Raw genomic sequence first — 18,707 nt, 5'->3', positions numbered from 1 at the left:
GTTGGTAATCTAAAGGGGCCTTGTGCCAGTCTAAATATGACCTGCAATTTCACATGAACATACAAAATTGACGGGCAGGAAAAGACCAGTTGGTCCAACAAGCCTGCCCCACACCACGATGGCCGGAGCATCCTGACTAAACACTTCCCCCCCCTCCTCCTCCGCACCTGCTCCCTCTGCCCCCCCCCCCCCCCACCGCACCCATGTAATCTCCTGGGAGAGCCAAGAAAAAACCCAGGTGCCAATAAGGGAAAACAAACTCTGGAAAATTCCTCCCAGGTGATTGAAACCAGTCCAGGAGATCACATGGACCCGTGTAATAGCAGCAAATCCTGCATATTAAATCAGTCCCGACCGAATCGATGCCCTTATTACAGCGACAGCGTCATTGAGGTACATTGAAGATTGCCGAGTCCCCTGTATCGGCCAATTTGTGCTGCCCACAGACAGATGGTCCTTGTGGTTTCTCTGAAACGAGGAACACTGCTATCCATCCACATCTGCGCTTGTACGTGTGCGGCGATGCTCCAAACTAGGAGGAAAACCCAGCATCCAGTGCGTGTGCCCATTGCACCTGGCACCAGCCAATCAAGCCCAGAGTAAATGGACCAAATAAGGTTAAAGGGTGATTTAATTGGGGTTTTTAGGATTTTGAAAGGAATTGATAGGGTAGATAGAGAGAAACGTTCTCCACTGGTGGGGGAGTCTAGGACAAGGGGACAGAACCTTAAAATCAGAGCCAGGGCCATTCAGGAGAGAAGTTAGGAAACACTTCTTCACACAAAGGGTGGTAGAAGTGTGGAACCGTCTCCCACAAAAAGCAGTAGATGCTAGCTCAATTAATAATGTTAAATCTGAGATTAATAGATGTTTGCTAGCCAAGAGTATTAAAGGATATAGAGCCAAGGTGAGTAAATGGAGTTGGGATACAGATCAGCCATGATCTCAATGAATGGCGGAACAGGCTCGAGGGGTTGAATGACCTACTCCTGTTCCTATGTCCCTAAGGCTCAGGTAATTGGACGAGATGGGCCGTGACTCTGCGATGTGGCGACACACATTGGTGCCTTTGGCTCCATCTCAGTCCAGCATTGAACAGGAGCTGGCAAAGAATCACTCCAGCGCCAGGCCACCAACCTACTTGGCTGGTCTTGTTGCTACAGCCAACTATAGTCTGATCTGGCTGCTCTCAACTTTGCATTTTGTGCCAAATTTGATGCTGCTGCGGAGATATCCTGGTACAGTAAGAGGCTCATTCTTATGGTGTGATCCCAAAACCAGTTACAAGTAATGATGTGGAGATGCCGGTGATGGACTGGGGTTGACAATTGTAAACAATTTTACAACACCAAGTTATAGTCCAGCAATTTTATTTTAAATTCACAAGCTTTCGGAGGCTTCCTCCTTCCTCAGGTGAACGACGTGAAAGATGTAAAAACTTATCTTTTTATTGTGCTGTCCAGTAGGTCCATTAAACTGGATGAATTTTTCCCTGAGACATACCGGATTGACGTGAAAAGTGAACGCCAAACTTTTTTTGATGTCTTCAGATCATTCACCTGAGGAAGGAGGAAGCCTCCGAAAGCTTGTGAATTTAAAATAAAATTGCTGGACTATAACTTGGTGTTGTAAAATTGTTTACAAGTTACAAGTAAAGCATTGTACCTGAGGATCAGCTCTGGTTCTCCACTAAATCATCTCATTGCAACTGCTCTATAAGGTTAAATGTCTTTTTTTTAATAGTTGCATGTCTGCACACTGTGAACTTATCTTTTTATTGTGCTGTCCAGTAGGTCCATTAAACTGGATGAATTTTTCCCTGAGACATACCGGATTGACGTGAAAAGTGAACGCCAAACTTTTTTTGATGTCTTCAGAGGTAATGGTCCCGATATTTACGGGGAGGGAGCGGGGGGGGGTCATAGCAGCCGGGAAATGCGGGTAACCTGGAGCTCCTGCCAAATTTAACGGCAGGACCTCATTTGAATATTTTGTCCCTGTTTCCCGGTCGGCAGCCGGACAGATTGAGAGGCTGGCTGGGTGTCGGGTAGGCTGCAGCCAGGGAGCGGAGGAGGGAAGGGGGGAGGAAGAGATCACAGGTCGGAGGAGGAGATCTGGGGGGTGGGGGCATTGGATCGCAGGGAGGGAGGCCGATCGCGGCAGGTTTGCCTGAGGGGCTGGGGGGAGCACAACTGCTCCTCCTGGCCCACAAGCAGTGCTGGAAAAGCACATACCTGTTGGATCCAGTCGCTCTCACCTCCCGAGCCCTGGGACATACGGCCCGCAGCCGTTAAATGTAAAAGTCTGTTAAAATCTGAGGCACGCAGCCTCATTAACATATTTAAATAACTGACCCGCCTTTCGAGCAGATTATTCGCCTGCCCCCGGTTAAACCGGAAGTGGGTTGGGGTTGGGTTTTAGATTTCTGAAATTTTAAACCCCTCCCCGCCCCCTCTCCCGCCCGACCTGGGGAGGGGGGGTTAAAATTCCCCCAATGTCTTTCTTCCTCCCATTTTAACAAAGTTGTTTTCTCCTCCCCCCTCTGATAAGACTCCATGCAACATTACATCCTATTCCGCCCCCAGATATCCGTAACTCTTAACAAGTTGACTCTTGGCCCAGTTTTCTCTTCCTCCTTGTGCAGTCATGTCTTACCCGGGTTCAGTGCCTCCCTGGGACAGATTGGGAACTCGTCATGTTAGGAGTTGTAGGCATGAGCCTACGTTCCACCACTTTGCGGCATGGTACGTTGGTGTGTCACCAGCTCACCACGCCAAGGTAATCAAACCACTTCATATTCTGCTGCCTTCCCTTCTGATTGTGACCAATGAATCCCTTTATGTACAACACACAGTGCTTCGCACCTCTTTCTACCTGTTAAGAGGCCAAAGAGCCCATTAGCGGCCTTTTTCTGAACGTTGTTTGTAGATCTGAACTCTTGACCTTAATCTATTGTTCTCGCCTCTCCTCTGTACTGTGAATTGTCATTGGCAGCCCCACAAAATGGACTCCTCTGCAACGTAACCATGCCAGGTCTGGTGAAGTGTCAGACTTGTCATGGTAACCTGTCCCTCCGTCTGCTGTGCATTTCCTGTTTGCTTTCTTCTCTACGAGGGAGGTGCTGTGGTGACACAGATTGGCTCCCACTTCCTGCAAAGAAATGCCTTGCTTCTAATGGCTGCTTCTCTCCAGTGCGGTCAGGAACAGAAATACGCCGTCGAGACCACAGGCTCATGGCCTAATGCTCTTTGAGGTGTGATGCCACTGGACCACTTTGTAGAGCTGTATTCAGATGTCTCCTGATGGATTCAGCCTCAAACTGCACTGACTGGTTCTCAGCTGGACTTAAGTTGGTCAAACTCCCGACACCCAACCAGAAATTTTGAGTTCAAGATTAGTTGGAATCACAGCCAATGACAGCAGCAATAGAGAAATCTATTTAAATAGCCCCTTGATCTGGCCACACAAAATGGCTGAGGGAGGGCAGTAATTGGGGAGTCAGTGGCCTGAACCTTACTGGAATACTTCAACAACGAACGGTAAGAGCTAAGTGTATGGACCTTGAGTAAGACTTTTCCCCTGACACTGTTTGGGGAGGCCTGTCAACAAAGCACTGACCTGCCTCTCAGCTGGAGAATGGTGGGCGATGTGGGGACAACCAAAGAGAGATCAAAAAATAAAGCACAGAAAAATCTGAAGAAGGAAAAGAAAAGCAGAAGGAGGTGACCAAGAATGGCCGAGATTCACTCACTCTCCGATTCTTCCTCGCCCTTCAAATTGGCACCTGCTGGAATTGGCCAATCACGACCAGGAACTCTCCGGGAATACATTTCGACTAATGCACACAATCTAATTACTGAGCATTTTCCTAATCAGAGCCGAAGCATAACTCCACCATCAGCATCCCCTTTAAAAATCAGTTACAAGGAATGATGATTAAATTTAACATTTACTCTTTATTTCTCACAGGGATCAAACTTCTGTTCGGGCCCACTCCACGGCTCTGAGTGTCAAAGCTCTTAACACTCAGTGCTACTATGGCGCCCTAAGTATTAATATCAATGGTGAGTGAACAAGCCGTTCCTAGCTCCCAAATAAATAAATCATACATAGGCCATTACTCCTTTGCCCTCTGGCACATCCTCTGTGACGCTGATGGTCCTGAATGTCTCCTAAACACAGCTCAAGTAGCCGTGGGATGCTTCTCTCTGTTTCTTTAGCTGTTTTCATGTTTTATGGCTTGATGGGTACATCTATAATCACTAACATTTGCTGATCAATCTGTGAACATCACGGGCTACCATAAAACCCAGGAGCATTAAGGCCAGTTTTAGTGTTGCCAGAGATCTCAACATAGACCGAGCCTGGCACTTCCTCGGTCTTTGTGGCTTGGAACAGCAGTGAGCAATCCATTTATTCATTGGCCCAACAGGAGAGTTTGGAAGAGTCTTTAAATTTGAATTCACGCATTGTCTGTCTCTTCCACAAGTAGGGGACAGACACTGAGAATTAAACTTCACCTTTCACGATTTGTGTTCAGAACATGTCCATTTGTTGAGAGTCCTTCATCTATCCCCTCATCCTTGGTCTCCCTGGGGAATAAATTGCTCCGGTCACTATGTGTTAACAATTTCACGGCACAGAGCAAGCAGTGCGATTCATCTCCTCTGATTCCTCTGCCCACGTCTCAGGTCACCTCCTGCAATGCACCTTCCCTGCGTCATTACCAAACCTAGACTCACCCAAATAAAGCTAAAATGTCTGCCCCTACTCGACTCTTAATAGCGTTCTGTAGAAAGTGCTAACCAAAGCACACAGTTTATCCATTTGACTGCTTACCGACAACGATCGTTGGGTAAACGTTGCTTGCTGTTTGACATATTTGTTTTCTGCTTTTCACCCTCTGACACAGACGGGCAGATTTGGATTTGTAAACCTTCCAATTTACAAGAGGGCCGAGGGATCTTCCTCCTGAGGTCTCGGGAAGATTTGGCAGTGTTCCGTGCAAAGCTGGAAAGTATAGAAGAGAATCCACTCATCAAAGCACCTCAGTATAATTCCTCCATTCACAGAGTGGTGCAAAGGTGAATAAGAACAACCAAAGTTAAAAAAAAATGGGTCACAGATGGTTTCATCTTTAATGTATTAAAAAATCTTACATCTGTGTACACTTCCTGTCAACTTTTTCATTACAAATTTCTAAGTCCGCATTTACAATGAAAACTGCCTATGTAAATTTATCACACTGTGGAGACGCTGCATAATACAAAGATAAGGACAGAATATGAGAGTTTAAAATGGGGACTGAATTATATCTGCGCAGCCCCTGTCCTGTAACCCTGCTTTACCTGAAGACTGTACTTGTTCATGACTCTCTGTGTGCAGAGCCATAGGAAATCAACTAGAATAGGGTAAAACCCCCTACTGAGTTAGTGCCTTGCTCTGATACATTCATTGCAAACATGCAGCCTTTTCAACGCCAGGTCCAGTGTAAACAGGAAAAATGACCTTATTCAAGCCAAATTTCAGAGTTAAAACTTCCTGCCTTTTCCCCCATACTTTTCTTTGAACATAGGAACAGGAGTAGGCCACTCAGCCCCTCGAGCCTGTTCCGCCTTTCAATGAGATCATGGCTGATCTGTATCCTAACTCCATTCACCCACCTTGGCTCCATATCCCTTAATACCCTTGGTTGGCAAAAATCGATCAATCTCAGATTTTAAATGATTAATTGAGCTAGCATCTACTGCTTTTTGTGGGAGGGAGTTCCACACTTCTACCACCCTTTGCATGAAGAAGTGTTTCCCAACTTCTCTCCTGAATGGCCTGGCTCTGATTTTAAGGTTATGTCCCCTTGTCCTCGACTCCCCCACCAGCAGAAAAAAGTTTCTCTCTTATCTACCCTATCAATTCCTTTCAAAATCCTAATAACCTCACTCAAATCACTGCTCAACCTTCTATATTCCAGGGAGAGGCATACAGATTTCCTCCTGGCCAGTGACCAGTTTGAAATGAAAGAGTCACAAGAGGTAGTGTCTAGTCAATGATGCTCCAGCCATCATGAGTGTGGTGCAGGCTTGATGGACGAGCTGGTCTTTTCCTGCCCGTCGATTTCGTATGTTCATATGTTCATATAACATGTATAGATCTGGCCAGCTCAGTACCGTCTGCCTCATCTACTGACTAGGCCAGTTCTCGGCCTTACCCCTGGCATTGGGGTTACATTCGGTTGGAGTGGGATGTAGGGCAGTGACAGCATTGATGGGACTCCCCACCCCACAACAGAGTCTTTTTGCTTTTACGTGTGATTCTTGGCTCAATGGTGATGCAAGAGGAGGCAGCCACCACAGGAGGTGATATCACTTGCTCCTGTGTCACAAAAAAATCAGGATTTCTGAAGGACCAAAACTAGGCGCCATCAATATGAGGTAGTCCACTAATAAATCCAATAGGGAATTCAGGAGAAACTTCTTTACCCAGAGAGTGGTTAGAATGTGGAGCCTGCTGCCACAAGAAGTAGTTGAGGCGAATAGCATAGATGCATTTAAGGGGAAGCTAGATAAGAGCATGGGGGAGAAAGGAATAGAAGGACATGCTGATAGGGTGAGATGAAGTAGGGTGGGAGGAGGCTCGTGTGGAGCATAAACATCGGCACGGATCAGTTGGGCCGAATGGCCTGTTTCTAGGCTGTACATTCTACGTAGTCCTTAAATTTAACTCAGATTAGAAGCGCTGAGAGTGAAATAACTGTCTGTAGAATTGTACTAAAATGCATGTGTATTTTACCCAAACAGATATGTTGTCAAACCCCTACTTCTGGATGGAAGAAAGTTCGATATCCGCTCCTATTTCCTGATCGCCTGCACCTCGCCTTATATGGTCTTCTTTCGCCATGGTTACGCCAAATCAACGTGCAACAAGTATGATCCATATTCTGATGATCTGACAAGTCACCTGACCAACCAGGTAAGTTGAATAGAGAGGAAAATGCTTTCGCCTCCTCCTCTTCCTCCCACATAAATGATCAGAAATCATGATTAGAAAATCTCAGGTGCCGTACACTATTGTTCTTAATGAAACATACCTGTGAGAAGCACAATCTTATTTCATTATTATCTTCTGCTGAAAATATGTGATTTGGGGTTGCGGCCTCAATATCTCCTGTCAGATTCACCATGATCCAGGCTTAAAGGGTTAAATTATGAGAGCAGGTTTCATAGACTTGGTTTATATTTCTCTCATCTTAGAAGGTTGAGGGGTGACTTAATCGAGGTGTTTAAAATGATAAAGGGATTCAATACGGTGGATAGAGAGAAACCTCTAGTGGGAGAATCCAGAACAAAGGGGGCCATAATCTTAAAATTGGAGCTAGGCCGTATAGGAGTGAAATCAGGAAGCAATTTTTCACACAAAGGGTAGTGGAAATCTGGAACTCTTCCCCCAAAAGGCTGTGGATGCTTTGATAATTGGGGCTTTCAAGACTGAGATCGATAGATAAGGGTATCAACAGTGAGTAGATGGAGAATGAGGTGCAGATCAGCTGTGATCTAATCGAATGGCGCATCAGGCTCGAGGGTCTGAACGAACTACTCCAGTTCCACCTCACCTCTTATGAGATGGAGTTTTATTCCACTAATTGCTGCTTTGCACTTTCTCACCCACAGTTTATACAGAAAAAGAACCCCCTGTACAACGGAATGAAGGAGGACACAATCTGGTCCATGGAGCGCTTGAATGACTATATTAATGCGCGGTATATGAAAGCGAAGCACCTCCCAAAGGACTGGGTCTTCACCGTTTTCGCAGTAAGTTTGTGCTCCGGCTTTCACCCAGGCTCTAATTAACGCGACCCTGCCGTGTTACCAGCAGAGGGGTGAGGTACTCAGACCTACTGGTTAGAGATGGCGTATGTTACCATAGTAACAATTTGACTACCAAGTGTTTTGGGTCAGAGAAACAAGCATCTTAACAAATACAATGACAAAACAGGATATTTTCCAAACTGCCCTTAATTAAAAGTGTACATAGTTGAATATAGGAACAGGAGTAGGCCATTCAGCCCCTCGAGCCTGTACCACCAAATAACCATAGATTTAAACTGTACAGTGCAACATAAACTTTACTGCAGTGTTACAGGGTCCTAATTTATTAAATAGAACAATGGCCAATTAATGGATTTTTACCTTTGCTTACATTATTTTTATTTATTGTTTCTTTTAAGTAAAAAACCTCCCTGTTTCTTAAATGTTTTTATTTCCAGTTTAGGTTCTGTCCTCATCTATTACACATCTTTCTTATCCCTCAACCAACATCACGAAAACAAATGACCTGGTCATTATCACATTGCTGTTTGTGGGATCTGTTTCCTACATTACAACAGTGGCTACACTTCAAAAGCATTTAATTGGCTGTAGAGCGCTTTAGGATGTCCTGAGGTTGTGAAAGGCGCTATATAAATGCAAGTCTTTCCTTTTTACATAACAAGCAGAAAACCTAACCCCAGACCTTGTCTCTTCCTTCCTCTTGGAAACACTCTGTTCAGTACCCTCCCCCCACCAAAAAAAAATCCTAGAATGATACAGGACAGAAAGAGGCCATTCGGCCCATCGTGCCTGTGCCGGCTCTTTGAAAAAACTATCTAACTAGTCCCACTCCCCGGCTCTTTCCCCATAACCCTGCAAATAACCCAGCCAAGTTTGGGATTAACTATGAGGCGATCAGAGCTACAAACTCACATCCTACCCGTTAACACTTCACATTGGCTTCGTATCTCAATATTTGGTAATATTTGTCCTCCGTCTGATGATTTGATCTATTCATGACTTTGGACTCGTGTATTTCAAAACGCAATCATGGCATAAAGAAAATTTTCTTTGTTTTTAAACTTTTGTACTCATCCAGACCAGGGATGCTTGTGCTGTAAAATTGGAGAACATGGTGGGCATCCTGCTTATTCTCCGATAAGGAAATTACCGTAATTTGCAGTTAACTGTTAAATCTGAGTGGGTTAACCTGCACACGGCAGAGGATAAAAGTGCAGGTCTCAATTCATGAGTTACTCAATCCGCTCACGGAAACAATAGCCCAGCTACAAACACACAAAAAAAAAAGCACGAGGGAAACAGTTAAAACTAATGATAATTAAACGCAGGAAATCACTCAGCAGGTCAGGCAGCATCTGTGGAAAGAGAGAAACAGAGTTAACATTTCAGGTCGATGATCTTTCGTCAGAACTGGAAGATTGATTAACAAATATGATTGAGAACTTGATGGTTTTCTTGCAGAGGAGAATGCAGGAGATCATGACAACATGCTTCATCACTGCCAAAGCCAAATTGGATTGCAAACTGGGCTACTTTGACCTCATGGGCTGTGACTTTATTATTGATCAAAATTTCAAGGTGATTGTCATTTTCATTCTCTTCTGTCATGGATTTTTGTTAAATATCAGTGTACGGGGATCTATATGCAGGAAGACTATTTAACTTCGGGTCACAGAATAATCCGCAAAACCATCTCATGAGGTGGATTCCCAAACACTAGAGACATGTATAATTATAGTGATGTTATATAAGTTGTGTAATAAAGAGAAGGGGAATTCTAGGACTAAATGCTATGAATTGTAAATACCATTGTAAATAAGGGGCATAATATTAGCCCGGGGGTGCGGGGGAGAGGGGGTGGAATTCCTGACGGGAAATCCGGAAGTACGGGTTTCCCGGACATCCTTACGATTTTGACGTAAGGACGTCTTTTTTGCCAGTTTCCCGCCCGACAAGCCAGCCTAATTGACAGGCCAGCTCTCAGTCGGATGCGAGAAGAGCCAGGATGAAGACGTGATCAGGTAAGCGTTAGATTGGGGGAGGAGTCATCGGGGGTCAGGGGTTACGGGGGGTTGGGGGTCAGGGGTCATCAGGGGCTTGTCAGTCACCGGGGGAGTCGAGATCGGGGGTCATCGCGGGGTCGGAGATCATGGTGGGGGGTCAGAGATCATGGCGGTGTCGCTGCAGGTAGGCTTGTTGAGCCTGGGGGAAGCACTCCTGCTCCTCTGGGCCCACAAGCTGTTCTATAAAGGCACTTAGCTGCAGTTTCGGGCCTCCTCACCTTCTCTCATGTGGCGTGAAGGAGAAGGCCCAGGAATCCTGGCCCCCAAGGGTTAAAAACAAAAAAACTTTGAAAAGGGAGGCCCGCAGCCTCCTTGAAAGCTTTTAAAGCTCGACCCGCCTCCTAAGAGCAAGTTGGTCACCCTCCCCATGAAAACTGGGAATGGGCAAGATGGAGGCGGGTTGGGGGCGGGTTTTAGATTTTTGCAATCGTTACTGCCCCCACTCCCCCCTGCAGCCCCCAACCCATCCGTTTTTCCAGGGTAAAATCATGCCCAAGGTGTCAGTCGTGGCTCAGTGGGTAGCACTCTTGCCTCTGAGTCAGAAGGTTGTGGGTTCAAGCCCAACTCCAGAGACTTCAGTATGTAATCTAGGCTGGCACCTCTGTGCAGCACTTAGGGAGTGCTGCACTGTCGGAGGTGCCATCTTTTGGATGAGACATTAAACCAAGGCTCTGTCTGCCCTCTCAGGTGGATGTAAAAGACCCCAAGGCACTATTCGAAGAAGAGCAGGGGAGTTCTCCCTGGTGTCATGACCAACATTTATCCCTCAACCAACACCTTAAAAGAAAAATGATTTGGTCATTTATTTCACTTCTGTTTGTGGGATCTTGCTGTGTGCAAATTGGCTGCCACGTTTCCTATATTACAACAGTGACTACACTTCAAAAGCACTTCATTGGATGTTAAGCACTTTGGGATATCCTGAGGTCATGAAAGGCCCTGGAGAAGGAACATGTGATGCTCAGTAGTACGCTCGAGACCTTCCACGACCAGTGGAAAGGATATTCATTGTATAAACAATCAAAATAGCAAAATACTGGCTTTGTTTACGTTCAGCTTAGTTTGATTGGAACTCAGTTAGATTGTTTATAAGGATGCTCTCCTAAAGGGGACACATGTGGTACTGATTTCTCTCCAGTGACACTGGGGTTTCCAGTGCTACCTCTACTGGTCCAATTAAAATAAGCATCAGCAGGAAGCAGTCCTAGTCCAGGCACAACACAGTAAGATGCAGATAGAAGCCCTTCTGCTGTGCTCTTAGAGTCCTTACTACTGCACCAGTGTGACATTTTTCCTTATCCTTTTTTTTTTATTCGTTCATGGGATCTGGGCGTCGCTGGCGAGGCCGGCATTTATTGCCCATCCCTAATTGCCCTTGAGAAGGTGGTGGTGAGCCGCCTTCTTGAACCGCTGCAGTCCGTGTGGTGAAGGTTCTCCCACTGTGCTGTTAGGAAGGGAGTTCCAGGATTTTGACCCAGCGACGATGAAGGAACGGCGATATATTTCCAAGTCGGGATGGTGTATGACTTGGAGGGGAACGTGCGGGTGGTGTTGTTCCCAACCAGCTATCCGGTGATCCCCCTTGAGTGATATTACTAATTTAGTGCCAAATTTGAGACAGTTCGTGCTGAAGACCCACACCCACAGAGAACTAGATTGAGCCTGCCCAAGCTCATTCCACATACTATCGCCAGCACTGAACTTGAACCCTGGCTCTAGGGAGGAAATGATAGCATCTAAGGGAACTACAACACCCAGCGCCATCCAAAGCATTTCTATGACCTGAATTCAAGATGGCGGGTGTACGCAAGGATTGTGTTTGATCTGTCCTGTGTTTGATCTGTTTGCAGGTCTGGTTACTGGAGATGAACGCCAATCCATCTTTACAGAGACACTGTGAGGTTCTCAAAACAGTCATCCCTAAATTAGTGTACGAAGCCCTCGGTAAGATAGTCGTTTCATTCACGTTGTTACAGAATACGTTGTACGGGGCTCTGGCAAGACCACACCTGGAGTACTGTGTGCAGCTTTGGCCTCCTTACCTAAAAATGATATACTCGCCTTGGAGGAGGTGCAACGAAAGATCACTAGATTGATTCCTGGGATGAGAGGGTTGTCCAATGAGGAGAGATTGAGTAGAATGGGCCTATACCCTCTGGAGTTCAGAAGAATGGGAGGTGATCACATTGAAACATACAAGATTCTAAGAAGGCTTGACAAGGTAGATGCTGAGAGGATATTTCCCCTAGCTGGAGAGTCTAGCACTAGGGGACATAGTCTCAGGGTAAGAGGGTCAGACATTTATGACTGAGATGAGGAGGAATTTCTTCACTCAGAGGGTCGTGAATATTTGGAATTCTCTACCCCAGAGGGCTGGGAATGCTGAGTCGTTGAGTATATTCAAGACCGAGATCAATAGATTTTTGGACTCTAAGGGAATCAGGGGATATGGGGATCGGGCGGGAAAGTGGAGTTGAGGTTGAAGATCAGCCATGATCTTATTGAATGGCGGAGCAGGTTCGAGGGACCATATGGCCTACTCCTGCTCCTATTTCTTGTGTTCTCGTGTAGAAGGAGATTTGCGGAAACTATTGATGATTTTCAAGCGATGAAACGAATATTTCATAAATGATCAAACAGGTGTGTTCAACAAATATTTCTCTCTCTCTTCTCAGATTTGGTAATTGAGATATTCAAAAAAAGTAGTAAAGGATTGTACATCCTACCAATTCAGTCACAAAAAGAGTTTGTCCTAATATACAACGGTTGCCATCAGGATCGGATTTCAAGACCATTAAGAGTAGATAGGAACCCTTTAACAATTGTTAGGCAACCTTCCCAGCTGCATCCACGTCCTGTAAAACGCCCGGTGAAAAAGCCCTTGAAGAAACAGTCAGCAGCTAGGTCGCTATCAGATCACGCTGCTGATGAAACGAGGCTGCTTCAGAAAACTGTTTCATTGCTATCTCATGAACAGCTGCCAGTCATCTCCCAGCTACAGAGCTTGTGTTGCACAAGGCCCAAAATTAAAACCAACCCCCTCTCAAGAAGTCAGCCTGCCTCTTCGAATGAATGGAGTCAACTGAAAACTAATGTTCCCAAAGCGCTGATAATCACTGCACCGTTCATGCCTGTGCTCAGCAGAAAGTTTACTACTGTTGCTCAAAAAAGTAAAAGTTTGGAAAGTAGTCTACAATAAGCTTCTACCTCCTTTCATTCACTCTACACCAAGTACAGCTTGTCAAAGCCATCTACAATGAAGGGAACGGCACATCACAGCGAGCTGATCTCTAGGAGCAAAGCTAGCTCCTGTGAGACTGGTGGAGACCCATGATGCTAGATTCCATGCTTAACTGTAAGGTGCACAAATTGTTCAACTGTACTTCGTAAAACTGCAGTGTTCTCATTGCAGTTGTAGATGAACAAAGAAAAAGCCTTGATAGTAACCATGTCTGTTGATTCATCTTGTCGAATTAAAATCTGTCCCATTCATGTTGTCATCTGTTCATTTTTATCAGTATAAAAGTATATTTTTCATTTACCATATATGGGTTTATTTCTTAAAATGCAATATAATTTTATAGAATAACCAGTTGATTTTCAATGGTATTTTCTCACAGGTAAAAGTAAAGAAGATTCTCTCTTATTCACGTAACTTATCTGTCTGCTTGTTTTCCCTCTCCAATCCTTTCTGTCTCAATTTCTTGATCTCTGCGCTCCTCCAATTCTTGCCTCTTGTGCAGCCCTGATTTTAATCTCTCCACCATTGGCGGCCGTGCCTTCAGCTGCCTGGGCCCTAAGCTCTGGAATTCCCTCCCTAAACCTCTCCGCCTCTCCACCTCTCTCTCCTCCTTCTAGCCACTCCTTAAAACCTAGCTCTTTGACCAAACTTTTGATCACCTGTCCTACTATCTTCTTACGTGGCTCGGTGTCAAATTTTGTTTGATAACGCTCCTATGAAGCACCTTGGGATATTTTACTATGTTAATGGCGCTATTTAAATGTAAGTTGTTGTTGTTGTAGTTTTACACTCTCACTATCTCCATCGCTCTCTGTCTCAGTGTGGCTCTCACATGCTTTTTCTCATCATCCTTATATCATCGTTTTGGACCTTTTTTTTTTTAACTTAGTTCCCCTCCTTCTGGGAGAAAGAAAATAGGCGTTGGCCCAGGAATTGAGACAGATGCAAGCTTGTGCCCGGAAAACAGAGCAGAGACAAGGCCAGGATAGATGCTGAGTTCAAGGGAGAGTGGGGGCACCAGGGACTGACCGTGGGGAGACTGGGGGACACTGATAGAGGTCAAGAAGGACTTCTTGTTTAGATACATTCTTCCCACAGACAAATCAGCTCACTCAAAAGCAACATTCACACTGACCCTCAAGATAGTAATTTTTAAAATTAATAACGGACAGATGTTTTCCTGCTCAATATCTTACCTCTGTTTGGCTTTTTAAAAAATTCTATAATGAATACTTTCTGATTTCATATCAAAATATATATTTCAAGTAGCCATAGCCAATAATTTCAATTTCTTTCTCCTCCTCACCAAACTCCTCTTCAGCTTGTTACTGTATTCAGGATACCGCATTCCCAATTAACATACTGCTGTGATGCCTTGGACAAATATGAGCTGATCAGAGAGAGCCAGCATGGATTTGTAAAGGGTAAGTCATATCTAACGAACCTAGTTGAATTTTTTGAGGAGATAACTAACGCGGTAGATAAGGGAGTGTCCATGGATGTTGTTTATATGGACTTCGAGAAGGCATTCAATAAGTTCCACACAAGAGACTGTCGACAAAAATGAGAGCGCATGGATAGTGGATATTGACATGGGTAGGGAATTGGTTAGGAGGTATGAGACAGAGACTAGAGATAATGGGTATTTACTCAAATTGGCAGGATGTGACTAGTGGCATCTCCCAGGGATCTCAGCTTTTCAATATATTTATAAATGACTTAGATGAAGGACTGAAGAGCCATATATCCAAGTTTGCTGATGGCACTAAGTTAAGTGGCACAGTAAATAGTGTAGATAGGAGCAGAAAGTTGCAAAGGGACATTGATAGGTTAAGTGAGTGGGCAATACTGTGGCAGATAGAGTTTAATGTGAGGAAGTGAGAGTCATCAACTTTGGACCTGAGAAAGAAAGATCAGGCTATTTTCTAAATGGTGAGAAGCTAGGAACTGTGGAGGAGCAGAGAGATTTAGGGGTCCAAGTACAGAAATCAGTAAAAGCTAGTGGACAGATACAAAAAATGATTAAGACGGTCAATGGAATGATGGCCTATATATCAAGGAGGCTGGAATACAAAGGGGTGGAAGTTATGTTACGGTTATATAAAGCCCTAGTTAGACCCCATTTAGAATAGTGTGTCCAGTTCTGGGCACCACATCTCAGGAATGATATATTGGCCTTTGAGGGGGTTCAGTGCAGATTCACCAGAATGATACTGGGGCAAAAAGGTTTAAATTATGAGGATAGGTTGCATAGGCAAGGCTTGTATTCCTCAAGTATAGAAGATTTAAGGGGTGAACTAATTGATGTGTTTAAGATCATTAAAGGAGTTGATAGGGTAGATAGAGAGAAACTATTTCCTCCTGTGGGGGAGTCCAGAACAAGGGAGTATAACCTTAAAATTAGAGCTAGGCCAGATGCGATGACTGCCCTGTCAGGTGGATGTCGGGAAGCACTTCTTCACACAAAGGGTAGTGAAAAGTTGGAACTCTCTCCTCCCAAAAAGCTGTTGAGGCTGGGGGTCAATTGAAAATTTCAAAACTGATATTGATAGATTTTTGTTAGGCAAGGGTATTAAGGGTTACGGAACCAAGGCAGGTAAATGGAGTTAAGATATAGATTAGCCATGATCTGATTGAATGGCGGAACAGGCTCGAGGGGCTGAATGGCCTACTCCTGTTCCTGTGTTCCTATGTTATAATAGGAGAGGGTCATTGGACTGTAAGAGACCTAACTCCAGGCAAATTATATGAAATAATACAGCTTTTAGAAGTCAAAACTACTTGTAAACAGGGAGCTGTTGGAGTGGGAAAATCAGATAAATATAATGATATTATGGTACTTTCATTTGTCTTATACATTTCTTTATGAAGCCATGTCTGTTGAAAACTTCAATGCTTCATGCTTGTTCCCTTTTCCCATCCCACTCTCCTGTTTAGATCACTTACACCACTTTCCCAAAAGAATTGTAAACAATTTTACAACACCAAGTTATAGTCCAACAATTTTATTTTTAATCCCACAAGCTTTCGGAGGCTTCCCCCTTCCTCAGGTGGTGTGGAAATGACCTGAGGAAGGGGGAAGCCTCCGAAAGCTTGTGGGATTAAAAATAAAATTGTTGGACTATAACTTGGTGTTGTAAAATTGTTTACAATTGTCAACCCCAGTCCATCACCGGCATCTCCACATCATGGTTCCCAAAAGAAGACAGGCATGTTACCAAACCTCTGCCAATGCTGCTCACACCAGCATCCAGAAGGTATGAGAACAGAGTTAGCTGTAGTTACAATTCCTGCCCCCCCTTCCCCCCCCCCCCCCCCGCCCCCAGAGATGAGGAGGTCAGTCTGTGAGGAATCATAGCCATTTCATAGTATATCACACCAGTTCTCATTGTTTAGAGCTCACCCCATGCTGGCAGCTGATCTCAAAGTGGTGGTCATCGAGATTCTCAGCCCAGACTGTCCCACTCTCCTGGCTAAAGGAGGATCGAATATGCTGAAAAGCCAATAAAGTAAAAAGAGGGAAAGGGCTTGAGCTGACACAAAATTATAACAATGATCAAAGAGTGAAGGACAACAATGGAAGAAACAGAGCTACAATTGGTATCAGCATACAGATACTTTTAGTATCTTCACTCTAACTTATCATTTACCTTCATTAATTGAAAATGTTTCACCTATATAGTCTTTCTGTACTTACAGTCTCAGCTGTGGCTCAGTGAGTATCATTCTTGCCTCTGAGTCAGAAGGTTGTGGGTTCAAGTCTCACTACAATGACTTGAGCACAAAATCTAGGCTGACACTACAAGTGCAGTACTGAGGGAGCGCTGCACTGTTGGAGATGAAGTCTTTTGAATGAGATGTTAAACCGAGGCCCTGACTGCCCTCTCAGGTGGATGTAAAAAATCCCTTGGCACTCTTTCGAAGAAGAGTGGGGGAGTTCTCCCCATTGTCCTGGCCAATATCATCCCTCAACCAACATCACTGAAAAAAACTGATTATCTGGTCATTATCACATTGCTGTTTGTGGGACCTTGCTGTTTGCAAATTGGCTGCCATGTTTCCTACATTATGATAGTGCTTCAAAAGTACTTCATTGGTTGTAAAGTGCTTTGGGACATCCTGAGGTCATAAAAGGTGCAATATAAATGCAAGTTCTTTCATCCTTTACGGGAAAATCCTTATAATCTTTACCTCTCCAGATGGTCCAATTTCATAATCCAACTGGCGCTCTGCCAGAACCATTGCCATCTCTGTTGGCCTTGATCTGTGGGCTCACTAAACCATCCAATCAGTAGTAGTACTTGGCGGCAGCATAATCAAAGTGACGGTGGCCCACACTTCCTGGGAATTTCTAGCTCATGGCACACGGTTACAATGCACAGTCTAAAGTTTGTGTGATTCCCAATCAAGCTTAACCTGAACGATAAGCTCTGTGAAAGTGTTTGTAAGGCAGAAAACATCAAGGAATATTTAGTATTTCTAATTGCTGATTCATAGCCAAATAAACATACATCTGTCCCATTTATTTTATATAATTGTGCTTTTTCAAATCAGGAAGTGATTTTCACTGTTGCAACAACTTAGTCACAGCTAATCCAGGTTATGCTAAACTGAGCTTTGGCCCACAGCATAAAATTGCTCTAATTTGGCACTAAATTGGCAATCTCAATCCAAGAGGCCACGGGATGGGGAATTGGAAAGGTGTCATACTTTGGGTGGTCTTCTTCCGAGATTGAAGCTAAAGCACATTGTTAGGGGGTAGTAAAAGTGAGCCTTACACTCACAGCGAACTGTGCAATGCCTGTGCTGGATGTGCTTGATGCTGACTCTGAAATGGAAGATATTCCATTCTACAGGATTAACATCCCTCTCCTTGAAGAACACAACATTCTCAAAAAGCGAAAGATAAGAATAAACCACATTGCAATTTAGTACTGCTAGAATTATATTATATAGTAAGTGCCTGCACACAGCCATCAGTCAATAGACAAAATTTCCAGAAAGTTAGCTCAATACAAGTCACACGGGGCCTCGGTTTAATGTCTCATCTGAAAACTAGCCCCTCCGACAGTGCAGCACTCCCTTCATACTGCACTGGAGTGTCAGCCTAGATTCTGTGTGTAAGTCTCTGCAGTGGGGCTTAAATCCACGACCTAGTGACTCAGATGTGAGAGTGCTACCCACAGCGTCACAGCTGACAACTTGAGCAAAAGGAGATGGGAAAATGGAGAGTGGGTGGGTGAATGCCCAGGTTTTAATATGACTGAAACTGCACGGAAACTTAAAGTATTTTGTATTCTATTAAAGGTTGCCTTCTAATTTTAGCCATAATTCTCAGTATAAATGAAATGGAAATTGTGAAATGTCAGAATGGTGCAGAGATGCAGTTCACCAGAGATCCAGTGCAACGACATTTCCCGCTGGAAATTTCAAAACTTACATTAAAATTTCTCAATCCTCAGTAACATCAAAGTTCCCCAATTTTTTAATAGTAGCCAAATGATGAAACATTTTATTTATCTTTAAGACCCAGTTTTAATTTCAGTTGCAGCACTTGGTAGGACCCCCCCCAACTCATGG

The 18,707-nt window shown here is 44.3% G+C and overlaps 1 protein-coding gene across 1 annotated transcript in view; it reads left to right on the top strand.

The window, feature by feature from the left end:
* Positions 1-13,085, top strand: part of LOC137300784 (protein polyglycylase TTLL10-like) — a 35,839-nt gene extending 22,754 nt beyond the window's left edge. The window contains exons 8-14 of the mRNA XM_067970045.1: positions 1,794-1,879; positions 4,913-5,084; positions 6,795-6,966; positions 7,665-7,805; positions 9,285-9,401; positions 11,737-11,830; positions 12,562-13,085. Coding sequence (XP_067826146.1) covers positions 1,794-1,879; positions 4,913-5,084; positions 6,795-6,966; positions 7,665-7,805; positions 9,285-9,401; positions 11,737-11,830; positions 12,562-13,085 — 1,306 coding nt within the window. The remainder of the gene's footprint in view (positions 1-1,793; positions 1,880-4,912; positions 5,085-6,794; positions 6,967-7,664; positions 7,806-9,284; positions 9,402-11,736; positions 11,831-12,561) is intronic.
* Positions 13,086-18,707: the final 5,622 nt, after the last annotated feature.

The sequence above is a fragment of the Heptranchias perlo genome, chromosome 32 (genome assembly GCF_035084215.1).
Source record: "Heptranchias perlo isolate sHepPer1 chromosome 32, sHepPer1.hap1, whole genome shotgun sequence".
In the NCBI taxonomy this organism is placed as follows: domain Eukaryota; kingdom Metazoa; phylum Chordata; class Chondrichthyes; order Hexanchiformes; family Hexanchidae; genus Heptranchias; species Heptranchias perlo.
Note: the sequence above shows the minus strand (reverse complement) of the source record. Positions and strands in the feature narration are given on the sequence as shown.